The sequence below is a fragment of the Anolis sagrei genome, chromosome 2 (assembly GCF_037176765.1).
Source record: "Anolis sagrei isolate rAnoSag1 chromosome 2, rAnoSag1.mat, whole genome shotgun sequence".
In the NCBI taxonomy this organism is placed as follows: Eukaryota; Metazoa; Chordata; class Lepidosauria; order Squamata; family Dactyloidae; genus Anolis; species Anolis sagrei.
In genome coordinates this window covers 269,946,746-269,974,633 of record NC_090022.1, presented here as the reverse complement: position 1 = coordinate 269,974,633, position 27,888 = coordinate 269,946,746, and the positions used below count along the sequence as shown (strand labels likewise).

Sequence of the window (27,888 nt, the reverse complement as noted above, 5' to 3'; positions counted from 1 at the left end):
ATGAGAAGAAAGGAAAGCTTAGAGAAGACAATGATGCTGGGGAAAATTGAAGGAAAAAGGAAGAGGGGCCGACAAAGGGCAAGATGGATGGATGGCATCCTTGAAGTGACTGGACTGACCTTGAAGGAGCTGGGGGTGGTGACGGCCCCCAGGGAGCTCTGGCGTGGGCTGGTCCATGAGGTCACGAAGAGTCGGAAATGACGAATTAACATGACACAATAAATAATATAACAATATCATAAATATACTAATAAATAAACAAACAATATACTAAATAAATATAATAACAAATAAACAATGTTCTATAATAGAATAAATAATATAATAAATATTATTTTATTAAGCGGCTGAGTGTGGAAAAGGAAGGGGCCTGAGGCTGTTAGGAATGGCGGGAGTTGAAGCCCAAAACACTTGGAGAGCCCCAGTTGGCCCATGACTGCTATACACCCCCAGAGGTTGGCATTTGGCGCAGTGCTCGCGCGGTCGAGGAAATACGGTCGGCACGAGGCGAGGCAAAGCGGCCGCGCGCGCCTACCGTATTTCCCGGACCGCGCGAGCGCTGTGCCAAATGCCACGCCCCCTCTGCCCGTCAGTCTTTTTTTTTTTTTAAACCCCGCCCTCTCCTTCTCAATGACTTTCCTGCTGCGCATTGACAGCAACGGTGACCGCGGGTTGAACGTTTGTGAGGGGGGAAAGCCACGCCCCCAAAGCCGAGCGTTCCATTCCCTAAAAGGAGGCACAGAAGGAGCCGACAAGCCCCGCCCACTCCCTCCCTCCCTGTCCATCAAGAACAACACGCGCGTGAGGTCGAATCGCAGACCTCTGCGTCACTGCAGGGAGGGGGGAAGGAGGGAGGCAGCTTGAGAGGAGAACAATCAGAGAAAGGAGAATGAGGAGGATAAGGAGGAGGAGGGGGTGTGTGCGGAGGCCACGCCCCTTCCCTGAAATAGGCTCCGCCTCCTCTTCCTCCTCCTCCGGGTGGTTTGTCACGCTTGAACACAAGGCCGCGGGGCCCGTTCTATTTATGTCCGTGGCCTTTCTTTGCATAAACCCCGCCCCTTCCGCGGGCGAGGCGGATGGGCCCCGCCTCCTTTGCCCTTATATGGCAGCGGAGCGGTGGGCGTGGCCTCCTCGTGCCGGTGCCGTTTATAGAGCGGAGGCACTTCCGCTGTGGGCTCAGAAGCGGCGCGACCATGGCGGAGCGCGGACAGCTCCCTCCCGCCGCCAAGCGCCTCTGCTGCAGACCGGGCTACGGGGCCGGGTGTAGGCCGGGACAGCGGGCCGCGAGCGGCGGCGGCGGCATTCAGCTCAGCGACGGCTTGAGCGGCGGCGCCTTGTGCGTGGCGGGACCTTCCTCCTCCGCCTCCTCGGCTCCCGTCGCTTTCCCCCCGGCGCTCGCCTATGCCGCCTATGCCGCCGCCTTGGGCGTCCTCCCGCTGGGCAAGACGCAGAGCCCGGAGTCGCTGCTGGACATCGCGGCGCGGCGCGTGGCCGAGAAGTGGCCCTTCCAGCGGGTGGAGGAGCGCTTCGAGCGCATCCCGGAGCCCGTCCAGCGCCGCATCGTCTACTGGTCCTTCCCCCGCAGCGAGAGGGAGATCTGCATGTACTCCTCCTTCAACGCCGGCGCCGCCAACGCCAGCGAGGACGCCGCCAACGCCGCCTCCGCCAACGCCGCCCTCGCCAGCGCCAACAATGCCGCCAACGCCAGCGCCAACGCCGTCTCCACGCCCGGCTCTCCCCCCGTGGGCTCCGCGTCCGGCAACAGCGCCGGGTCCGGAAACGGCGCGGGCAGCAACAACAACAACGGCGCGGGCAGCAACGGCGCCGGGCCCGGAGGAGCCGCCGACGCCGCCTCCGCGGGAGACGAGAGCCGCTTGCCCTTCCGCAGGGGCATCGCCTTGCTCGACGGCGGATGCGTGGACAACGTCCTCCAAGTCGGTGAGTCAGGCACAGCCTCGCCTGGAAAAGACACCGGGCCCTCCGTATCCGCTGGGGCTTGGCCCACCGTGGATACCGCAAGCCATGGGCGCCCACGACCCGGTGCATGCTATGTACTAAAAAGGTGGCCCTTGTGTAAGGTGGGCCACCAAAGTTGCAATGTTGAATAACTCCTTTATTTCTTTATGCCTTTATTATTATATTAGTATACTATTTATATATTTATTATATTATAATTTATTATTCTATAATATAATATTATATTATTATATTAATTATTATGTTATAGTATTTTATTATATATTATATTGTAATATAATAATAGTATATTTATTTTGTTTATATCTTTATGTCTGTATTATATTATACTATTTATATATTTATTAATTTATAATATTTATTATATTATTATTTATTTATATTATATTACTAACATTATTATTGTATTTTTATTACATATTATATTGTAATATAATAATAGTATATTTATTATATTGTTTATTTTTTATGTCTGCAGTATATTGTACTATTTATATATTTATTATATTATTTATTATATTATTAATTATTTAATATATTATAATAGTAGTATATTTGTTATATTATTATATTACTTATTCATTATATTATGTTGTTTATTATATTATTTTTATTATTTTATTTTATTTATGTATTGTTATGTTTGTTGTATTATTATATTATTAGTATTGTTATTTTATTATACTATTTATGATATTATATTATTATATTATTTTTATTTATATATTTATTGTATTATTTATTTAATTATTAGTGTATTGGTATGTTTATGATATTGTTATGCTATTCATTTCTTATATTATTATATTATTCCCACCCTAGTCTCATATGCAGTATATCAGGAAATGAGTTTGCACTGTGTGTGAAAAATCAAGTCAAGGGTCCCTCTATACAGCAGGCAGGGGCCAACTTGGGCCCTCCAGGTGTTTTGGACTTCAGCTCCCACCATTCCTAACAGCCAGTGTTTTGAGATCAGCAATTAAATCCTTTCCCAAAGGAGAGTGTGGGAACTGTATTAGTAAATAAGGAAGAGTTTGCCCATGCCTGCTCTACAAAAATCAAATCTCGTAAGCAACATTCAAAGCTGTCTACGTAGGAAATAAATGTACACGATGTGTGAAAGAAATCAGGTCTTGTAAAGGGCTCCCTATACAAAGGCATCATACACTGTATGTGTTGGAAGTAAACGTACAATGCACCTGAAAAATCAAACCCCTGTAAAGGGAGTCCAGTAGCATCTACACAGTATATATGCAACAACCCCTTTGTGACTTTTGGCCCACCCGAAAAGCGTCTTGGGATTTGGCAGCAGGTTGGATGGACTCAGTGGCTTTTGGGTTCTCTTCCAACTCTGATCTTTTGAAAATATGTTCAAGCCCGTGGATGGCTGAACCCACAGATATGGAGGGCTGACTTTACTCAAGACAGCTGTGAGTTTTCCAGGCTGTATGGTCATGTTCCAGAAACATTTGCTCCCGACATTTCGCTCACATCTATGGCAGGCATCTTCAGAGGTTGTAAGGTCTGTTAGAAACTTATCAAGCGAGGTTTACATATCTATGGAATAATGTCCAGGGTGAGAGAAAGAACTCTTGTCTGCTTGAGGCAAGCGTGAAGGTTGCAATTGATCACCTTGATTAGCATTGAATAGCCTTGCAGCTTCAAAGCCTGGCTGGTTGCTGCCTGGGGGGAATCCTTTGTGTCAAGGGCTTGTCACCCTGGTATTATTTTCCTTTTCTTTCTTCCCCTTATCCAAGTGGGAATGCTGTCAAAATCAAGACTGTTCTAACTAACCATGTCCTACCCCCCCTCCCATCACACACGTACACACAAGTCCACCCTCTACTAGCTTTCACCCTTCTCAGTGTAAATCTTCTGCTATTAAGCTGTCCCACATAATCCTTGCTGGTCTCTTTCCTCCAGACCGCGCACCTCCATCATATCCCTTTGTACCTTATTTAAAACAAAACACACACAACCTTCACCCTGGGTAATCCTCCCAGAACACTCTAATCCTTCCCCAGTATCCCTCCCATCATAAATCCAAGAGATAGCCCTGTTCTGTCGTAGTCCTCATCCCCCCCCCCCCCCGCCACCCCCTTGGCTTCTTTATGATCAAAATACGCTCCATGCTGACAGGAGTCTCTCTTTCACTCCTCCTCCTCCTTCCCCTTTTAGAAGAGTGTGAATGGAAGTGAATCAGCATCGGGTGCCCCCAGGGGAAAGGCTTGGGAGGGGGGAAGAACAGAGCGGCACTATCGCTTGGATTTGCCAGGAGAGAGCTGGAGTCTCCAAACAAAGACATTTCTAGGACAGCAGCCCTTGAGCGGTGGCAGTGGTGGCGGGTGCAATCGACCATTGGCTGAATGCAGACTTTGTGGGTGCTCTTAGGTCTCGGCTACATCGCCCCGCTGCCCTCTTAGGCTTTATTATCAGTGGGATTTGGGGGGGGGGAGCAGGGGGAGAGGTCATTGGGTCATAAAACTGTCAGATTGCCCAGGCAACTGGGGCTGAACGGAGGTCTGTCTGTCAGGGAGGGAAGGCTGAGTGCTGGAGGGGATGTGTGTGGAAGGCAGAGTCAGCCTCTGAGCCTGCCAAATACCTTTAAGATGAAGCAGGTTTCTCTGTCCTTTCACAGAAAGGGGGCAAAGAGCTGATTTCTCCATGAAATCATGCTTCGCCTCCTGTTTATGCTGCTCCTCATTATTTGGGGAGGGGGAGAGCATCTCCTCTCCTTTTAACTCTCCCCTTTTTAAATCAAAGGATTCTGAACCATGGCTCCCACTCAACCTTCTGCCCTTTCATGGTGGGGAAGGATTATTCCGTGATGGCTGCCTGGTTTCCCCTTTTCTTGTGTCTGGCTTTGGAGTCAAGTCTTCTGGCAGATGAGCGGTTATTTCCTTTTGAAAACTTCCTCCTCGGGGTGAGGTTCTCTCTGTGGAGCTGGAACAGCATATTTTTTTTGTTGCGTTTTCAAGAGGGCTGTATTTTGGCAGGACATCTCTCAGTAGCCTGCTGGAAATTCCCTTTGGAGGAAAGCCTGGCATCGTCTCGTTTTCATGTTTGTTTGTGTGTGCGTGCGTGCTTTTCGGATTGTTGTTTGTGTGTGCGTGCGCACAAATGTGCACTCCCTGAAAGAGGGGAGCCAAACAAAAGGACTCCTTTCATTGCTTTTCGTGGCAAACAAAATAGCAGAGCTCTGACAAAGGGGAAGATGATCTGGGAGATTTTAGAGCTACACAATTCAGTTTATCCTCTGTTCACATTTGCTCAGCTTTCTCTGTCTGAAAATCAAATGTAATTCATGGTTTTTTGTGGAGTACTGCTTCTCCTTCCCCATTCTTGTCCAACTGCCAGCATTTGAATATGGGTGAGCAATTTTTTTATGTCGCCCACAAAGCTGAGCATCATGGCTCCCCCTTCATAACTAGTGTTGGGTTTTCTTGGCATTTAAAGATGTGGGCATAGCTAGCATTTAGATGCTAATGTGGTCATGCCTTTGCCACCCCTAGCTGCGTGGAGGGGGGGGGGGTCTGCATTTCTCTCCTCTTTCTGCCCCTCCTCCCTTTTAAGTCAAAGCCAGCTTGAATCAAAATGGAATTGCAAGACAGACTTCATTCTCATCATGGTGCCTTTCCTGGTTTGCCTGCAAATCATTTAGCTTTGGGCACTCCTCTAAGTTGTAATTAACATTCCAGAAGACTTCTGGATCTGCCCCTTAAGCAGCGATTTGAGGCATCTCTGCTACGTGATGGCACCACCAGAACTAAACCTCTTCCAATTTGGCTGGCATTGCCAAGGGCTTTTCATAGTCTCTCCTTCTTTTGCCTCTGCTTGACTCCACTTGCAAGGGATGAGGAATGACAGGAGTGCACATAGGGAGGGTTTCTTGGCTGATTACATTTAAGCTAGGAATTCACTGTGAAAATAAAGCCAAAGGGTGATAAATAAAAGATGCAATCTTCTCTAGGAGACAGACACTCAGCATGGGCTTAGCTTTGCTTGCTTTCAGCACTTAAAAGAGGCCTCATTGAGAAGTCCTGAAAGGGAGAGAGGGGGGTGGCACTTGTGCAGGGGAGCGGCATTGGGTAGTGTTGACAAAGGTCATTGTGAACAGAGGAAAATATGTGTAAATAGAACCCATGTCTGCTGCATCTTCTGGAACATTTGAAATGCCATGTGCAGTCAGTGCTGCACACTGGAAGCATACTTTCATTTCTTCCTTACATGATCCTTTTGGAAAATCTCCAGGCTATTAATGTATGGAAACTTTGCATTTCACAGCCATACTAAAATGGGACTTTATGTGGGGTGTGGTGAGAGGGGGGCATAACAGATGCTAAAGTTTTCCAGATCACAAACATTTTCCAATAGCAAATGTTGGACTCATTGAGCTTTGTTAAAGGTTTAAGGTAGAGTGAAAACTGCACATAGATATGCTTCTCAGATTGAGAAGAGTTCTGATATTGCTGAACCAGACTTCTATCACTTGAGTATTATTATCACTGGATTTTATCATAGAGTTTGTATGCTAAATATATGTCTGTCTTGACACTACAGTTCTTTGCTGTTGGAGAGGATGTTTCCAGAACCATACATGTCTTTTGAAAAATAAAATATGTATTGTCTCTGTTAGAACACCTGGGCATTTAATCCTTATCTAAAAAGTTATGGAAATCATAAGGTATGATACAACATAGTTTGTAATTATTAGAAAGATTATAATTGTGTCTAACAATCTCAGTTATGATTACAGCAGGGTTGTCACCTGATTTAACAAAGCACCTCTCTAATCTTTGTCAAGCAGAACAAAACTTTGCTCATGTTTATTATCCCCCAAATCAAGTTTGAAGACCAGTTTGTTACAGTTCGAATCAAATCAAGTGTACATGGGCTGTAAAAATCTATCTCAACTTTGCCACTTAGATTCTAAGATATAAGGTACTGAACCATGTTTGTGTAAGAGTATTACTTGCATAGCAAGTAATATTCTTAGTAATGTAGTGCATGTACATTTGGCATTAATGCTTGCAATGCTCCATCTCTGTCATTTCTAGTTATGTTTAAACAGCCTAGCACTAGTTTGTTTTCCAACTTATGTGTGTCTGTTGCAGTTTTCTGTTATAAGTCTTCATCTTAGCTCCTCATCATGTGTGTATGGGATGGTTTTTGTGTGTGCCTCCAGAGTCCCATGTCAGACTTAGCTGGAGTTCTGCCTTGTGCAGCGGTGATACTGTTGCATTATGAGAGATGGATGGAAACATACATATTTATGTAAAGTTGTCAAAATGGTATGTGTAGAGCTGCAGCATTTCACCCTCACCTTTCCATTCATTAGTTCTTGCCATTCTTTGTGAGGCTCCCTTCAGTGCTCCACATACCACTACTATCTCTTCTATACATTTTTTTAATTCTAAAGGACTGGCACTTCTATGATTTAGTTGTGTGATAAAAATCATGCACCCCTTTAAATCCTGTGGGACAGAAAACCCCAATTTTCATTGCCATTGACTATGATTGCAGGGAGCTCACAGCCAACAACATCTTTAGGGCCACATATTTTCTGCCCCTGTCAAGCTTTTCATACTCATATGCTTCCACTCTGCACTAAAGTTTGTTTTGTGCATTTTTAAAAATCATACTGTCTGAATGCATTGAAACTAAGAGTTTGGTTTAGCATTGTAAATCAAGACTTGCAGATCTCAGACTTGAACAATGATGGGATCCAACTGCTGTGATAGTTATTTCAGAGGCCCCTATTCTAGCTGTAGTGACTTCCTTGTTACCTTCCTTGGAGAGTAAGAGAAGGGCAAGCAGTCACAACATGATAGCATTGTTAGGAAGACTGGTGTGTATGAGCTACATGTACTCCTGTGTGAACTGGGCCAATAGTATCTTAAATTTTAATACTTACTACTAGATTTCTGGTCACTGCACAGATTAACCTTTCTCCTTGGTAGTTGTGATGACTATGGCTGATACTATTTCTCTCATCTGTTGATGATTCATAAATGGAATAATTAAAATGAAGCACTATATGATGGTTGACAAAGAGTCAAGTGGCTGTTGAAACAAGGAGAGTTATCATCTTGTCATCTATTCAGTTTTATTCAGTGTTTTGCACAGTTTCATCCATCTGCTTGATGACTGTGTGCTTGTTGTGTAAATTTTGGCATTGAGTAGTGTCGACATAAACCCCACCCTCAACATATATTAAATCAGCATTAAAACAGACTGCAGATGATGGGTAAAATATTTTATGTTGCACAACTTAGAACACTGCTGGGGGGATAGATAGGTTAGAATTTCTCCTACTAGTTAATCCAGTTTTGATGCCAAGACAGCAAGACTTTACTCTTAATGCAATAGAACACTTGCATATCTTGTACACAATTGAGGAAAGTTGATGTACTTGAAACTTCTCTTGAGCAACATGCTAGAAAGAAGGGCTTTAAATGGCTAGACATTCCTAATCCACTTGGATGTGAACACAGTAATTGCTTTTAAAAACAATAATCTAGCTGTACACCATAATTTGAATGTAGGTTTTGACTAAATGCAGTTGCCATTTCACTAAATGCAGAACCAAGTACTCTTCTTGCACTGCTTAGTATCTCATGTGGCTCCTTGCAAATCAGGCGAGAGAAACTATTCTGGGCACAAGAAAAGGTTGGATGGGACCAGAAGATAGCAAGATTGGCAATTGGCACTACAGAATTCCTTGTTAATGTTCAGACTGGCAACAAACTTATCTGCATCATATATGTGGAGCCAGACCCCTTCCCACGTAACTTGGTTTGTCTCCTGCCTTTGAACAGAATTTGATGGTGGCTCATAATATGAACCAATTACCTTTCCATTTTGGGATCTGCCACATTTTTGTCCTAACAGCTGAACATAAATAGTCCTTGCCTGAGTGGATTTTGTTCTGAAGATATAGATAAACCTTTCTTTCTTGATTGTCTGTAGTACCCAAAACTCTTTATACACCAGTCTGAATTGAATCTAATTCATTATAAGCATGCTTTTAAAGAGACCATTCTGTCACTTGTATTTGAGGTTGAACACTGTTGTTTCTTTGACTAATTTGGGTTTTTATGTTTGTTCCCACCCTGAAGGCATGCTCTAGGTTAGCAGTATATAAATGCAATGAAGTAAATGTTTTGGCCAACCTTCTGGTAATGGGTTGTTGTAGGTTTTTTCGAGCTATATGGCCATGTTCTAGAGCAGAGGTTCTCAACCTGGGGTCCCCAGATGTTTTTGGCCTTCAGCTCCCAGAAATCCTAACAGTTGGTAAACTGGCTGGGATTTCTGGGAGTTGTAGGCCAAAAACCCCAGGTTGAGAACCACTGTTCTAGAGGCATTCTCTCCTGCCATTTCGTCTGCATCTATGGCAAGCATCCTCAGAGGTAGTGAGGTCTGTTGGAACTGGTAATGTTTAGTAATTATTTCCTAATAGTTTAGGATTATGCATTGGGTGTGCCTGTCAATGACACTATGCCCTTTACTTAGATGTAAGTATGTGTGTGAGAGACAGAGAGAGAGGGAGCATGGTGATGAGGAGACAGCCATGATAACAACACTGTACTATAGCTGCTTCAAGACCCTACAATATGCCAGGACTCTTTCCAGACCTTTTAACCTTGCTTGTTGTTGAAATACCCTCTCTTCGGCATCATTGCTTGTCTCCAGTTGTTTTTATTATTATTAAAAGGCTATTACAGTGGTCCACTTCTTGTCTTCTAGTGTTAAGGAAAAATTTCAGTTCTGAAATAGCCATTCAGTAGGATTTGAAGCACATTTATTTAAATCTATAACGTATATTGGAAAAAAATGTGTTCTGCACTAGCACACCTGAAGAAGCAGAGCTTATTTTTATTTTTTAGTGTTGCTTTCTTGTTGCAAGTGAGTACATTTGACAGTCTTTGAAATAGCTTGAAGTTGTGTATGGGCAATGGCTGAGGAGGACTGACATTAATTGGAAAGATGCAGTAGAACCTGTCAGGAAGTTTAAATTCTCACTACTGGAGTTAGCTGATCAGATACATTGGAAGCTCATTTACTGAATTAATGTGTTGGAAATCTAGGTGATTTACCCCCTTGTCTTTCTTTAACAGCCTGTCTCTTTTTATAAGCCCTCCTTTATTGTTAATTGGTGTCAGATCTACTAATGTTAATAAAGGATTTCATGAAAGACATAGTGGGGAACGAAGGAAGGAAAATAGCACATCGATGTAGATTCAAAGTCGTCTTTTGTCTATTTGTTTTCATTTCACCAAGGCCTCCTTTTATTCTAGTGAGAATGGAAGAAAAATACCTCAAGGTTTTGTAAAAGCAAAATCCTTCTTACTCATACTGAATTTTATTTTCCAACTAGGTTCTGGTAAACTGCCAATAGCATAGTACTGGCTAATAAAGATAATATTTTGCAACGTTGTTTTCTTGACCAAACAGTTTACCTGTTAAAAAGTTATTGTAATCACTGGTATAATTGGTTATTTAATGTATTATGGAAGAATAGGTTGGTTTTAATGCAGTCCTGTCCCTCCAACTTTGCTGTGCCTAAGAAACAACCTAAGGATAACAACTTCTGACTTCTTTACTGATCATGGGCACACATCTGGAGGAAAGACTAGTGTATTCTAATGGGCTGATCCTTTCATTTAGCCTTTTGTTGGTCAGAGGAACTTCTTTACAGTTCCCATAGGATTCCTAAAAATGATTTTGCTGTATTAACACTTCCCTGTGAAATTATTTGTGTTGGCTGTAGAGCCACCTCTCTTCTTTGTAAGTCAAGCCACAGAAGTGATCTGGTCATGCCTCCTTCTGATTTTTTAAAACTAAGCTTCTGCTTTGGATTCTTATTGGGGAAAAAATCCCAATAAATCAGTGGTTCTCAAACAAGTTTTAAATTTGCCTCAAGCACTTGCCCAGATCTGTGAATTCAGTGCTGGAAGAATTTGATGTCAAAAATGGTCCTGCGATTGGCAAAGTATGAAGAAATCTTAAAGAGGATGGATAAGGAAGAATTACTCGAACCCTAATCTAATCAAAATATTGTGGAGGTGCTCTGAATTGAGCTTGGAAATGAGTATGTCAGCAGGATGGTGAAAACAGGCATATTAACCTATACTCAAAGGTAATATAACTGTATGAACAAACATTCCATCTGAAGGAATGATCTTAAATGTTTACATCATGATTTAGATACATTAATTTAACGAAGACATATAAGTGATCTAGTTATATTTTATGTTATGGGTTAAGTTTGCAACTTTTTCTGACACAAATTTCTGTTGTGAAAATAGCATTTTAAATAGCTACTGTGGTGTCAGCAGAAAAGTACAAAACACAAACCTAAAAGAACAGAATGAAGTAGTGAGTGGAGATAAGGAGGTGGAGTTTCAAACCATTCCCATTAAAGGCTTTATAAATAGATTTAACATAACTACCAATGAAGTAGCTACCATGTAATAGCTTTGGAAAGAGCTTTCAACAACTTATGTGCTGCCATAGATGAGGCCTTGCCTGTCATCAAGCCACCCACATAACTCTACAGGCAGGGACACTCAAAGCAAGGTTACTGATAATAGCTTCAGCAAATTGTGCAGGTTCATATGGGAGTAAGCGGTCATGCCCTGCTTTTAGATGTTTTGGATTTTCCTTGGGCACCATTCATACTTTGTATTGTTCTTGAAAGAAATTGGACACCACTTTTTTGGTATTAGGATAAGATGTTGCAGGATAGGTGGTGATAGCTGGATAAACCATAGTTGCCCTTTGTATTTGGAAACATGGTTGTTATAAATAGGACAATGTAACTAAGATGTTTATTTAGCAAATGTAGTTGAACATAGATTTGTTACTTGATACAGAGGGCAACAATAAAGCATAACATCACATTTAAGAAAAAAAACCCAATTACTGTATTGTCTCTTTTTGCTCACTAAATGATTGCAAAAGCACGAGCTCTTTTTTCTAGATAGAAGCAGTACTGTAGTGGTGTTTGTGCCAATTAAGAATTGTTCTAGTTTCCATCCGAAATCCAAGTTTCAGTCTTTTTTGAAATATTCAAGAGTAATAAAACACTGACATGGATTTTATATTTACAAGCTTGTAGTTTTTATAATTAAGACTTTTATCAAGCATACTACCCATTGTGTAATTTTTATGCTAAATACTCAATGGATTCCTGATTTGTTTTTAGTGATGGCCGTGTTAATAAACTTCAGCTTATTCCTTGAACAAGAAAAAACCCCCTCAAAACATAGGGTGTTGCTGAGCTTGGACAGTATCTGAGTCCTTTTATTTTTGGTTTCCATTGATTACCAGCCTGGTCTTATTAGAATGGTTTTGGACAGTGGCAAAGTGACTTAAGCCTGGTTTGCTGTTGGAAAGACCCATTTTCTGAAGCAGATCTCAAAGATTGATTACCTCTGAATCTGGAATTTATTTCTGCACAAGATGTACTCCTACCTAAATTATCTTCAGTTGGGCAATTACAGACAGCACAATCTAGTACTCTTTAAGGACCTCATCACACTAGAGCATGGATCCACTTTAAATCCAGTTTCTACCTCCTGCAGAATTCTTGTAGTTTAGGGAGCAGCCTTTAAACTGGGCCTCACCAAAGTATAAACACCAAAATGTTGCAGGAGGGAGAAACTGGATTTAAAGTACATTTATGTTCTAGTGATGAGGCCTTTAAACCCAATTGAACTAAATTGGAATGTGATGCACATTCTTAGCTCTGGAAGTAAAATTACTAACCTAGGCTAGACGCTTCCTAGACATTTTCTCTATTGGGTGGAAATGTATAGAAGATGTCCCCAAACCTGCTATTTGGGTATGCCTGTTTTCACATACTTGAATGTTTTTAGCCATATGCTAATACCTTTAGGATTTGAAATAATTACTAATGTGTGTAATAGTTTTCTGCTCCTCTAGACCAGTGGTTCTCAACCTGTGGATCCCCAAGTGTTTTTTTCTACAGTTCCCAGAAATCCCAGCCAGTTTACCAAGATTTCTGGGAGTTGAAGGCCAAAACATCTGGGGACCCACAGGTTGGGAACCACTGCTCTAGATTAAAACAGGTGTAAAAATCTTGATGCCTTTCTAGGCATCTTTACATAGCTTGACATCTATATTTGGAAGCAAGCACATCTAATCCAACAACAGTTTTTAAACAAGGGATGTAGGAGTTCTAAAATCCATTTTAGAACTTCTACCATTGTTTGGTCTCTCCTTTAAAAACAATTTGAAGCTCACAGCCTATGAAATATGGCTTAGATTTCTAGTCCATTTTTTCCTTTGGTGCAAACAAAGGAAAAATAACTGACGGTGATTGATTGGTATTATATATAGCTAAACAAAATACTATAAATCCTCAAAGAGAGGCTGAAAGCAAAGCAAAGTGTAGTGAATACTAAAATAAGTTCTAATTCTACCCCAAGTTTGATAAGAATTCGGATCACAACAGTCTTCTGTATAATCATAGGAGATTTGCACACACGTTGTGAAGAAATTGGCAGAGTTAAAGCCATTGAAGAAAGCTTTTTTTGACATTGAAATTGTAATATATTACAACTACTGGATAGGGTCCTGGCCTTTAAGGTCTAACATAAATTGCTCATATCCTTGAAACTATTGCTGGCATGGGAGAGATATTTATAATGTGCACAGATATTTCAAAAACTGTTATTTCTAAGCTTATTAGATCTTAACACCACTTGATACATATATGCTGTTGATTTCTGAGTGTTTCAGTCCTGAACCCTAATACTCTTTTTCTCTTAACTCCTGGAATTTTCACTGGCTTATCCACTGTGGATAATTTCAGGTCTGACTCATTTTACTGAACTAAATTGCTGCTTTTCCCCATGATAACAGTGGAATTGCTTGAACAAAATGTGTTTCCCACTTGACTCAGCATGAAAGGCTTTTCTGTTAAACTAGTCAGCTGTTTACTTGGGAGCAGCTGACAACATTTCCTAGTCTCAGGCTCAAAGGGTAAAATGAGCTGGTCCTTCAGGCAGGTTTGGATAAGTTCCAGGCAACTAGAAACTTGAGTCTTGTGCCTAGGGACTGGAAATATTTTTTTTCTTCTCTTTTCTTTTCCCCCATGGTAGCTCCCCTCCTGAGCAAACCAAAGGTCTAGCCTAAAAAGAATTACAGGACTGAGCTTCTCTATAATGATAATGGAATAATAATAGACAAAATACCTGTTTCATTGTGGCGGTAGCAAAGTCTTGGCGTCTTTAAATTAGAGCTGGCTGATTGAAAATGTTGCCAAATCAAGTTTAAATGACAGGGATGATAAATGTGTGTAATAAACCAAGACACCCCCCCCCCCATTTTTCCTTGGCAAATATTGGATACATTCTGTATGATCACCTCTCTCTTACAAATGTTTGAGAACTCAGGTGGCTATAATCCCCTCATTTCCCACATATTGTGATAGTTACTGAGTCTACCAATCATTGTGCGTCCCTCTATGTGGATGTGGATGCATGCATGCTTATGTGACCCACTTTGCCAACAAATGTCCAGACCATATTGCTTCCTTCATTTCGTGTCTGAATAGAAGCCAGTTGCTACTATTATTTCCTCATAATGCAGCTGTTCCCCCCCACCCCACAGGTTGGGATGTAGTATTTACACAGGTGCAGATTTTCAGATACTACACAAGAAACCATGGGATTGGCAAAAAATGCCTACTGCATTCTGTCAATGAGACTGCTGTGGGGGAATAAGCCTTCTCCAAAAGGAAGGGCTCTGTTGCAAGAGATAAATTTCGGATCCAGTGTTTTTTCAGTGCAATAGCTTCTCTCCTGTGGAGGCAAAAAGCCCCCAAGCCTACTTGTTTAAACCATTTTGTGAGGCAACTGGCAAGAAAGCTGGTGAGATAAAGAAGCTGCAAATCAGGGACAGGAAACTTGTGGCCTCTTGTCAAACTTGGACTATGGATGTCAGTTCCTGATAACAGGCCATGCCACTGAAGTTTATGGTTAGCAAAGTCCAGCAAGATAAGGAAAGTCATGATTCTCCACTCCCATTATAATTGGATGCCATTAAAATTCTCCAAGTAGAAATGCCTGCATAGGTTGGGTAACTGCCCTTTCCTCAAGTTCGTTGTTTATCCCTGCAGTGCTATTTATGAAACAAACATATAAATACACATGAATTTTAAAAGGTTAATGTATTAAATTGTTATCTCAATTGCAAGCATAGTTTGGGATATTTAGGTGATATTTATCCCAAAGCCTGTCTTTATTTGGGACAATAGACTCCTGTCTTCAGATGTGCTCAGAGGATTGTAGTATATAATTCGTTGAGTAAAATAAAATGGTTCCACAACACAAAGTAGTGAAGGTTGATGTCTTAATTGCAATATTGTATGGTCAGTACTGATGTACACATTTCATAATCATGCTTGTGTACATAGCACTGTGCACATTGCCCACAGTTCTCCTTACTCTTCAGTTCCAAATTTACATAGGTAAGTGAAGACACCTGAAATTGTCCTGACATAGCACTGGCTTGTGAAGTGTCTGAGTCATACTGTACTCGTGGATCAACCTTCTTGTTGACCCATGTGTGGATGTTGCTTACATCTGCAGTTGGCAAGAAAAGCTCAGAGAGGAAAAGGGAAGGTTTCTTCTGATGCATCAGTCTGAAAGTCGTGGTGCTTGCACGTGCTCATGACTTAAAATGTGATGTTTATAGCCATGTTTTATAGCACCATGGCCACTGATGATAATTCCAGTCATGAAAACTATAAAATCAGATTCTTCTTTGTTTTGATTATGGTTCTAAAGGCAAAATGCATATAACAAAATGTAAATAGGATAGTTATGTGTGAAGGAATATATAGAAGTGCTCCAAAAATGTGTGAAATATAACAGAAGGCTAGGTAAATTTATTTATATTGAGGAGTAAATGTGATAACAATGATTTAATCAAACTTACAAATTCTATTTTAAATTATGCATTTATGGAAGATGTTTAAATACCCTGTGCAGCAGTGCATTACTAGCATTGTCAAAGTGCAGAGTTGCACTTAAATTGTATCTTATAATTCCGTAATACTTTTTAAAGTATTGGTCTTTAATACCTTTCAGAGTATATATAGTTTTTGAAAGAAAATGAAAAAAAAATAGTTATCCAGACTTACAAGATGTTATGGCTGTATACATTTTTGTGGAGCACCCTGTATATATCTCTGTATTCAAAAAGAATTACTCTGAGTAATACTGGACAGGATCACTGCATACTCCTGATGTTTTCTTCCTTTTCTTTATGAATGATGTGTCTGCCCATCAGAGTGACTTCCTTAGTTCCCAAGATCACTCTTTTCACAATTGGCAGTTTCCTGCTCTCCTTCCTGCTCTTGTCAGAATATATTTACTGGCTTTTCGTAAGTCCTAATTTATTTAATCATTCAGAGATTTCTAATGTCACTCTTCTAACTCCTAGACATGGTAAAAAATAAAATAATATGTGCAAAAACTCCTATGCTGGCATAAGCATCAGTATGATTTCTTTAAAATAATCCCCTCCCAGAAAAGAAAAGAAAAGAAAAGAAAAAAAGAAAAGAAAAAGTCAACTGTGGTTAGCAGTTTCTCTTTAAAATGTTTCACTTTTATTATCTCTTTGTCAGACTAGTGTTGAACCTCATCAGATATAGTGGACTTAAAGAAATGATCACGAACATGTAATTACGCACGTGTGTGAGGCAAATGTGTGAAATATAACCTTCTCATTTTACCTCATTTTGTTTTTCAGAGGCTATATGATACATAATCCTCTTCCTGTTTATCTTTGCACTGTGTAAGAGAGATGAAGAACACAACACCTCCAATACTTTTGCAATTTGTAGATAATGCAGTTTTGTTAAATACAGTGTTCAGCATGTGGGCAAGGCTGAGAACATGTTTCACACTGTTCCAAAAGTTCTGCCAGTGTATTTATGCGGAGGCCCCATCAGCTGAGATACACTAAAATAGAGCTTTTCTGGCAAACAACTAACCAATTAGTGACTATTTGGAGTGGGTAGAGCTGTGCCTGGCGCCATTTACCAATTGATTGTGTAGCTGTAGATAATGGGTGGCACAAGAAATTGTGGGCCTCCCTATGCAACATTCAAAATATACTTACACTAGCAAAACCAGTACCAGTGTAAATCTTTCTAGTTGGTAGTCTAAGATACTTTTGCATTTGTAGGGCATTTTTTTCTTCTAAAACAATATTATTTGATCCACATTCCTAACGTTTAAACAAAGAATAGATGGAACTAAGTAAATCCAGTGCTAGTGAGGATGGAAGCCAGTGTGGTGTCATGGTTTAGGGATGGACTATGATTCTGGATACCAGGGTTGAAATCCATTCTAGGACATCAAAAACTACTAGATAGCGAGTGGTACTCAGCCACAGAAAAAGGGCAATGGCAAAAATCCAAAACCCCTGTGATAAGCTGACATTAGGGTTGCCATGGATCCAAAACGACTTGAAGGCGTATAATATTAAGTGTCCTCTCAGGCCTGTGTGTCTGATCCCCTTCCTCGGGAACTATCATAGCAGTTCATGGTACCCTGTAGAAAGGCAAGTTCTGAACTTCACCAATACCCAGCCATATTTATGAAAAGTGCCAGCACATGGGGAGGAGAGTGTCAATCTTGTCAACATGTTACCCTCATCACAGTTAGGCTTACCCTGTCCAATGACATAGGAGAAGAGAGAGATCACGATTTTTAGGGTGAGGATGCCATGGTGGATCACACCTATCTTCTTAAGAAAATTGTGCTGAAGAGCAGAATAGTGGGTGTGAGGTAATGCGATTTTCTGCCAAGGAAAGATACTGAATGGCTTGGCCTCTGTCACAGGCTTTGCCTACATGGCTATATTCAAAATTCAACTTGTTGACAAGTAATGTTAAGGTATTTTTCATAAAAATTAATATGTGTGTTGGGTTGTAGGTTTTTTCGGGCTATATGGCCATGGTCTAGACGCATTCTCTCCTGATGTTTCCCCTGCAGCTATGGCAAGCATCCTGGATGCTTGCCATAGATGCAGGCGAAACGTCAGGAGAGAATGCCTCTAGACCATGGCCATATAGCCCGAAAAAAACCCTACAACAACCCAGTGATTCCGGCCATGAAAGTGTGTTTCCATATGTTCACAGCTTTGGAGGATTTGTATATTTTGATGTTATTGGTGCTTTATTGTATTTTAAGTTGAACTATTGTCACTAACTGGGTCTTGGGGAGAAAGTCTGCTGCCCTGGTAGCTAACATGTCCAAAGTTATGCTGCATCAGAACAGGCACTGTACAGTATTCCAGCATGTCAGTAATGAATAAGTGCTGATGCTAGTTCTTTCTTTTAAAGAATTATTTTCTCTTCTTCCCTTGCTTATCAAATGTACATTTGGTTGCTAGAAGAAAATGGGTAAAAAAGTTTGGTTTTTTGTAAAGTAAACATTGTAAACAGGATCCAAACATAGCCATGTAATCCTTAGTCCTGTGTTTTATTGTAATTTATTTCTAGTTATTAGAAATAGTTATGTTTCTATTTTCATGTAAAGCTACACAGAGAAACACTTGTTTGTGTCTGGCCAAGCTTGTAGCTATTAAAACTCACACATGAATATTTGACCTCCAGGCAGCAAGGCAGACTTGCCAGTTGGAAGACATGGATTTTTGACAAGGAAGAAGAGAGCACAGATGTAGGGAGGGAAATGCACCTGAAGCAACTGTACTAAAGCAAATTGCAAGGCTAGTATATCAGATTGTAGGGTGGCAACTGGGGCTCTTCTATGGGAAGCAGACAAGCAAATGTTTCGAGGAGATGGGATATGAGCAGAAGTCTATTTTTGCTCATTGAAAACCTGGATTTGAGTTCAAGCATTTGCATTTGATATGTATCATATGGAAAGAGGTTTCTGAGGTGAAAGATCCAGTGAAGTTGAGTGAACTCTTGATTGAATGTCTTCAGGTTTTTGATGATAAGCATCACTAAACATATGTAGGTTATTCTAAGGCAGTGGTTCTCAGCCTTTGGGTTCCAAGGTGTTTTGGCCTACAACTCCCAGAAATTCCAGCCAGTTTAACAGCTGTTAGGATTTTTGGAAGTTGAAGTCCAAAACATCTGGGGACCCACTGTTCTAAGGTCAATAAAGGCAAATTAGGAAAATTTCAGAAAAAGATTTCAGGGCCACTTGAGTTGCAGGCTATTTGTGTTTTTAATGCCATCACCCTGAACACACCAATCTCATCTAATCTTAGAAGGTAAGCAGGGCCTGATTACAAAAAAAAATTAAAATGCCAGGGACTTCCCGATAGGACTAGAAAAGAATCATACCTACAATTCTGAAGAGCTGCTGCCAATCACAATTGAGAGTATTGAAGTAATGGACTGACTCAGTATAAAGCAGTTCCCCGTGTTCTGTTATCTATTATACTCTGTGTGTTTGACATTTGCCAAACTTACATGATAGCTTTTAGTTGAGTGAAGGTGTATTTAAAGTTTCTGAATTTCAAATCGCAAAAAAGTACTTCCTTGTTCTGTGGAAACTCTTTAAATGCATCATGCCATCCGTTTTCATTTTAATTGCAATCTAAAGCCTCAGGAGGAGTTGGAGACATCACCAGCAAGAGGCTAATGAGCTGTGTGTGGAAGCTTGAGGTTCTCCTGTTGAGCTGAGTTGAAGCAGTACAGTTAGAATTGTGCATTGACTTCAGTAGGTAAGGGAAATAGGTTCTAGCTGTTCTTAGCTTTCTTGACCAGGCAGGAAAAAGAAAAACTGTGATATAGAACAATACATACTCCATAAACATAAGAAACTAGAGTCATGCAGTTCCGCAACCATACAACCAAGAAGGATTCTGAATCTTAGCTAGTCTACACTTTTCAGTACATGTAGGACATTGTCAAGTGTGGTACACTATGCCAACAATAGAAGTAAATAGGATGGAATTGATGTTGTGCATCCCGTGGTCAGCCTTGTGTCATCCTAAGTGATATATTACCTACCCTGGAGGCTATCTGATCGTAATGGGATAGCTCACAGCTCTTCATTAGGTGCAAAGCTACTATTATTTATTTTTAAATTTACTTTTGTTGCTAGCAGGAAACGCCTTACATTTGGGATGATGCATAATTGATTATGATGCAGAATATTAGTTTCTAACACTTTCTTGGGTTAGACATGACTCAGTAGCATTGTGTAGGGAACATTTTCTTCAAGCTGTGGTCTCCTCACTTGGGTGCATCTGAGGGATCCAAGGACTAGTTGCACCCAAGTTGCTTATTTTAGTCTTTCAAGTTTGGCTGTTACTGGACTAGTAACATATGCCCATGAAAAACGTAAGAATAATGGGGACTCTATGCAGCCCGTAGATCACATAGATTGAGATACTGTCTGCAGGCTGTATGAGGCTCTAACCCCCTTCCCTCTCATGTCCCTCCAGGGTCCTCAATCTCACAATCCTGAATTTAATAGATCAAAACATGCTTCAAAGGTCAGTGGCCTCTCCTGGAGCCTAAATCTCTAAGCCCCTCAAACCCACCCAGAAATTACAATCTGAAGGACTTCCATCAGCAATTTTCAGTTGATCTTTGCACATGCAAGGAATCATTCTATCTAATTCTTGAGGCTGTTGAAAACAACTTTGCTACTCCCATATTTGCTGTGTTGCAGGAAGAAAGTTGGGATACAAAATTTGATAAATCTCTGTGAATCTCTGCAAATAAACTCTGAAACCATTTTGGCAGTTTCTGTTTCTTAAACAGAGGTATAAAATCTTTAGCTGGAAACATTTTGAAACTTTTCAAGGTCTAAAAAGCCATTTGTTTGTGATCACTCAGCTTATATAACTAATCGAGGTAGCAGACAGTAGCTCAAATGTTTTATCTATGTAAACTTAATAAGCTATGACTATAAAGGAATGCGGAAAACCAGTCATATCAAGTAGCCATCTAATGGTTCCTATTGATTTTTTTGTTTGTTTTATCTGACAGTACTGATTGCTTTTTACTTATTTAAAGGTGGCTGGCTCTTGAGGTAAGATTGCTGTCTGTCCAGATTTGGTCTTTCATGCTTTACCACATTTTCTTTTTCAAAATTTATTCATTCTTTGGTCTGTTGGTCAGGTTTGTTGCTTCTTCAGCTGCACTGATGCTGGAGACACTTTGCTTAAAAGCATTTCCTGCAAAATATCTGTTTGAAAATATTTGTATCCCACGCTTCGGTGCCTCAGTCCCACTAACACGCCTCCCAAATGTAATATATGTAACACTGAAATTGGGAGAGAGTGGCAGAATTATGACAGTGTTGGCTCACAAAGTCAGTTTTTCTGGTCTAGAATAATCTGGTCTAGGACAAAGATGCTCTGTTGGACAGTTGAGCCTTCAAAACATTGGATTATGTTTTTGTGGGGAATAGTATCTATTATTTATATCACAGGCTTAATGTGACATTTGAATTTTAGTTCATTGTGCTGTAATACAAGAAATAAGCAGAAGAGCTTGGAAGTTGTCCCTCTTCTCCCCCTCATCCTTAAAATGTAAAAAAGGTTAAGTGTAAGATGAAGACCACAAGTCAAAATGTAAAAGTTACCTCTGCTGTGGGGGTTGTAACTCTGCCTGGTACACATTGTGTGTTGAATGTACTGAAACCCAGGGATTAATAGATGTATGTAGTTACAGTTATGCTATCTGTAGGGAAAACTCGCTCAGATAAATGGCTCTGAGAATTCAGAAGCATTAAACAGATCCACTTTTTCACAAATGTTGTTTATGCATTCCATTTCTCAAAACCACTTTATAGTAGGAAAATAAGGTTTCTGGGGGATTGAGCAGATTACTTGATGGTTACTGTTTTGTTTTGGTTTTTTTGGGTGAGGGGGGGCGGGTTGCTAACAATATGCATAATAAGGGATTCCAAATATGTAGAGAGCTTCCCTCCTGCACCCTAAAATATATTGGAGCAAGGGTGTTGGAAAGTGGTTCCTTTGAAATTAGCTTTAAAAAGACTTTGTAAAGTTAATTAGATATGTTACATCTTGTCTTTTAAAGAATCTGACAATCTAGAATTTGAATGATTAGCTGTGAGAAGAGCCATTAGATGTCAAGCCCTCAAATCCTTTCCCTTCTAAATTATTGTCTTAAATTCTATGTGGTATATGGCTCATGTCTGATTAGGACTGGCTGAGTTATGAAATCGGGGGGGGGGGGGGGGGGAGCTGATATAGGACTGTTAGCTTACAGTCTACCTCTCAGTTCTCAGACCTCAGTTAAATAGCACCTCGGTATGGGCCCTTCCAGGCAGGTCCTATATTCCAGGATCTGATCGTAGGTTTTCTGCTTTAAATTGGATTATATGAGTCGACATTGCCAGATAATCTGGGATAAACAGAAAACCTGGGATCAAATCCTGGGATATAGGCCCTGTCTGGAAGGGCCCTTTGATGCAATCTTGCTTAGGAAGCACCCAGCACCGAATGAATTTAAAATTTAGAGCTGGAAGGCACTGCAAAGGCTATGTAGTGCAGCCCCATTCTTGAAAGATGCAATGCAGTTTCTGTGTAAAGACCTCCAAGGAAGGAGCGTCTGTCACCGTCTGACAGTCCTTGCCTTCTAAGTAGGAAGTAATCAAGTACTAGGTTAGCTCACCTGTCACCTCATGGTTAGCATAAGTCAGTCTCCTTTTCCAGGAACAAAAAGCAGGAAATCCTTGGGCTTGCTAAAAATACAAAGGTTATAGAAAAGGGAGAATCAAGAAGCAGGGTCACATTGGTTCAGATAAAAGGTAAACTGTTTTGAGAAACTCTTCTATGAACTGTTTCTGGAATTGTTATCAGAACTGGTTAACATTAAGAATGAATGTGAAGGAGTTTCCCCTCCCTTTTCTTCTCTGTTCCTTTCACCTTTTTGTCCTGGTTTAGATTCTAATCCCAGTGGCTGCGACAGACTTGTTTTTGTTAATCTGTAAACTGTTTTGGGAGTTTTAAAAATAATAGCAAAGGAGAACAAATACTTCTATCAGGAGTTTGAATGGTAATGTTTATCAAGGCTAAGATGGGGACATAAAAGCATAAAAGAAGGCAACAGTCAGGCAAGCAGCATCATAACTTTTAGGATTTATTTTCTTCTCTCAAATGTTTGAACTCTTTATGTTGATTATGTGTGCCTTCAAGTCACCTACAGACTTCGTAGCTAAATGAATTTCATTGCGTTTTCTCAAGCAAGGAATACTCAGAGGTGGTTTTACCTGTTCCTTTCTTGTAAAATCGCCATTAGCACATGATATTCATTGACAGTTTCCTATCCAAGTATTAACCAGTGCTGATGCTGCTTAGCTTCCAAGATCAATCAGGTTTAGGGTATTTGGACTCCTATCTTGTTTATAATTCTTCAGACAATCCTATAATGCAAGCTTCAGATTCATGCAGCCTGTGAGCCTAATGTGCTCTCAAGAGCTCTTTTACAGTTCCCATATTTTCTTGGACCTTCCCTTTTAATTGTTTTCAGATAAAAAATGGATCATGAATCCTTACTGTAGTCTCCCAACCCACAGCCCTGCCAAATTGCCACTGGATAGTAAATCCAATGTCTTTCCCCCCTCAAATAAATCACCTGTAAAAAGAATCTAAAGGGAACGTACGATGCTCCTATAAAAACAGCTCCACTGGCTGCCTGTAAGTTTCTGGTCCCAATTCAAGGTGCAGGCTATAACCTACAAAGCCCTAAACCAGTGGTTCTCAACCTGGGGTCCCCAGAGGTTTTTGGCTTTCAACACCCAGAAATCCTAACAGCTGGTAAACTGGCTGGGATTTCTGGGTGTTGTAGACCAAAAACATTTGGGGATCCCAGGTTGAGAACCACTGCCCTAAACGGTTCGGGCCTTGCCTATCTATCTCCATGATCGCATCTCCCCCTATGAACCGGTGCAGGCTCTAAGATCTGCTGGAGAGGCCCTCCTCTGTAGCTCCATCTGTAGAGGTGGAGCTACAAAAGCACCGTTGGTGGGGACAAAGGAGAGGGCCTTCTTGGTGGTGGCCTCCCAACTTTGGAACATCCTCCCCAGGGAGATTAGGCAGGCCCCCACACTGTCCTGCTTTCATAGGGACTTGAAAACGTGGATGTTCTAGCAAGTTTTCAACAATGATTAGTGCCTAGGTCCAGTTTCCAGATAATCAGATAGTACTCTGTTTTGCACTTCATCCACTTCCCCGGCCCTATGATTTGCTATTTGTACTACCCCATGCTCTGTCCTTTTATAGTTGGCCCACGTCCATTTAGTAACCCTAGCCATTGGTTTTGTTGAACCTCTGCAGATGGAGCTACAGAGAAATGGGGTTTTAATATTTTTATCTTTAATGTGTTTTAGTAGGGTTTTTTGTATTTTATGATGTTTTCAGTTGTTATTTTGTCTATTAGTTTAATTAGGTTGTGTTGAATATGTTTATTTTGATGTAATTGTTTGTATGGTTTCTTTCCGACAATTGAATGTTTGTCTTACATGTTGGAAACATCCCTGAGTCCCTTTGGGGAGATAGGCCGGTATACAAATAAAGTTTATTATTATTTTAAAAGGAATTTAAAGAAAAAAAATCTTCTGATTTAATGTGTTATTTATGTTTAAATATCCAATTACTCATGAGGTTTTCTGGGTGATTTTAGGTTAGGTACTATTAGACCTACCTCACACACCTATATAAATATAACAATGAAAGGGAACCTTCTGTGCTGTCTAAGATTCTTGGAAGGGTAGAATGAAAATGTGATCAGTCTTGAACTTTGGATGCAGTTCAAAGGAGTGGTTTTGCCCTGCCCTGGATAGGTAAACACTGAAGTTGGGATCCTTTGACTCACAATTGACTAATCTTCCCTTAGCATACATTCATTTTCTTGACAATGTTAATTCAGTTGTGTTTCCTGTCCTGCGTTTGCCAATGTTAGTAAGTGAAATTTGTTGCAATGTAACATCAATATTTGCTGCTCATTCCTTATTTTAGTTGAATCATTTCACAACTGCTCAGTTTGAGACCTTGCCCTTGGAGCCTTTTCAAAAAATTACACACTCACTTGACCAGGAGAATTAAGCTGGTATTGAAGTTTCCTCTCTTTAAAGTCAGGAAGACTTTAACCCTAGCTGACCCGTGCCTCAGGGATACCAACAATTGTTCTCTGATGCCAATAGTGCCCTTGACACTTTATATTTTGGATTAGGTAAGGAGCGGGTTAAAGGTGGAATTGACTGAGGCATTATGCAAGCTGTTCAGCAAAAAGGAAGTGCATTACAAAATGCTGAGCTCAGTAGTCTGGCTCCCAGCCAAGCCTTGCTTTCTTCACTACAGCTGAGGGCTTTCTAAGCTTCCCACCAGTGGGTTTATCTGAACTGTTTAGGAATGCCGCCTCAGTCGCCAGCTGACGTCAGCACAGGCAGTTCAGCTGAGGGCCAGGCCAGACAGTGTGGATGGGAGGGGCATTGTGTAGGCTGGGTTTCTGGCTCGGGTTGGGGTGTGTGTGTGAGCGCATGCACGCACTCATACACATTCTCCCTCCCTCCCTCCCTCTCTCTTTCTCTCTCTGGGCCTGACTGGAAGAGTGAGACTGCAGTTTCTTCTTCTGCAGCTGTACTCACAATGTTGGCATTTCATTCCATCTGTTGCCGTTCTCTAGAAACTTCATTTCGATCTAGCACTTGGTTTTCTGCTTTCCCCACAATGAAATACTGTTGCCTGTGTGTCTATGCTTTTCTTGCAATAACTTTGAAATATATATGTGTGTGTGTGTTCGCGAGAGAGAGCTCTATTTTTAAAAAGTAAATGCTCTTTTGGGCTTCAGCAAGAGTGGATGAACTGGGGACAGAACTGCCTTCACAGCTGCTAATCTCATACCACCAAGAGGGTTGTTTCCAGAACATGTGCATGTGCAAGGTCAAGGAAAACCGTCTCCTGTGAATTTTGAGTGCTCACTTCTTTGTTACAATGCGCTGTGACATTTCACATTGCCACCGATTCCTAGTACGGCCTTTTCCAATTTTTAAGGCAAATGGCAACCCAAATGGGGTTGGTTAGCTTTGGATAAAGCAGACTTCTAAAGCGGGGTTTACAAAACAAGTTCCATCTGTTAGAAATGTTCTTGCTGTCACGATTTGATCTCTCTAATTGCTTTCTAATTTGATTAAAAGAACATTATGTTGTATAAGTCAGTGGTACAAATCAGACATTTGTATAAAACTGCAGGCTTCAAAATCAGGATTTGCTTCACTGATGAAACAAAATTTGCTTTGGTTGCTGATTTCAAACATGAATAGTTAATCGAATTCTCTTCATCTTTGTGACCCAGTTTTTTGTGCATGCTCCATTGCGTGGCTTTCAGAGGAAAAGGGCAGTTGATAAATGAATACAAAATAAGAATGTTTAAGTACTGTACATACCTGTGTATACATTGGTCTCATGTATACATCAAAGTTAGGTTTTGGGGCCAAAATCAGAATTTTTATATGTTCTATGGATAAATTGAGGGTTATTCCATAGAGAGGGGGAAATGGCAGCAACTCCTCAGGGGTCAGTTACCCCTGATCATTTCTGTCATTTTCCTGCACAGGCATTCGAAAACAAGACTCTGGTGAAAAGAGTAGAGAGGTAGGTAATTATTTTCTATTCTCCCAGAATGGACGAAACTCTCGCTTTTCATCACTGTACCGCAGTGGTTCCTCACCTGTGGGTCCCCAGATGTTTTGGCCTTCAACTCCCAGAAATCCTCACAGCTGGTAAACAGACTGGGATTTCTGGGAGTTGTAGGCCAAAACATCTGGGGACCCACAGGTTGAGAACTACTACTCTAGTAAAAGGAGGGAAAGAGAGAGAGAGGGAGGGAGGGAGAAAGTTCCTTTAAGAAAAAGAGTTAATGTACAGTACTTAGACTAACCCCTGGATAAGTTGTTTCAGGCTTTTTGGACCATGTTTGGACTCAAATTTCCAGACTTATACATGAGTATACACTGTACTTTTTAATTTTATGTGGTGGCAGCATCAGTTGTAAGAGGCAATATAGTAGAGATGCAGCCTGACTTCTATTTTGTCTGATTTACATGATTCAACATGTGGTGGGCCTTCAGTGTCTCATGTCCCTCTGAAAACTAATTTGCTTTTTCACAAATTTTCACTATAGTGTTAAGAAAAAAATTGCAGACAGAATAAATAGTACTATGTGACCCAAACAATTTACAGCCAATTGAAAAAAAACATATCCCATCAGGCATTCCTAGTGATTGATGATGTGGCAATATTGAACATTTGGGTCTGGTTGGATCAGACATTACGTAATCTGAACCCAGGAATAGAGTTTAAATTGTGACCCAGATTTTCCAGTGTTCGGTTTTGTTTGTAGTGAGGTTATACTGTCATGAGTCTTCCTTGCTGACCCCTCCCTTCCCCATTGGAGTTAATTTTATTGATTTATTTATTTGGGAAATTTCTGTAGAAATTTACAACAGCATAGAAACATACAGTATAAAATAGACCATTACAAGTAACCCAAATAGGCTACATAGTCCTTCCTTGTAGGACGTTAACATTATCATCAAAATAAGTAAAAACACTCTAAAATTTCCCAAACGGAGAGAATATATAATTATAAAGTGCTATAAATTTTGGTCATCTGTTATAGATCAATTAAAAGCTATACCAAACAGGAAAGTCTTCAGATTTTTCCTAAAGTACAAAGAGTGGGGCTGCTCCATTCACATCTGGCTACGTAAAATCATTTTAGGTTCAATTTAAAGAGAATGTACATATATCACTGCTTATGAAGTTCATTCCAAAAGCTGTTCAGGAAGCCTGGATGAGGCTTCTCTCATGTCCCCATATGGGGAGCTGGAGCTGACAGAGGGAGCTCATCCACGC

General features: G+C 40.8%; 1 protein-coding gene across 1 annotated transcript in view; it reads left to right on the top strand.

Moving 5' to 3' along the window:
• The first annotated feature begins 1,168 nt into the window (after positions 1-1,168).
• ZSWIM6 (zinc finger SWIM-type containing 6) overlaps positions 1,169-27,888 on the top strand; it is a 100,890-nt gene continuing 74,170 nt past the window's right edge. Inside the window, exon 1 of the mRNA XM_060761536.2 lies at positions 1,169-1,938. Within this exon, the coding sequence (XP_060617519.2) occupies positions 1,194-1,938 (745 nt within the window). The 5' untranslated portion in view covers positions 1,169-1,193. The remainder of the gene's footprint in view (positions 1,939-27,888) is intronic.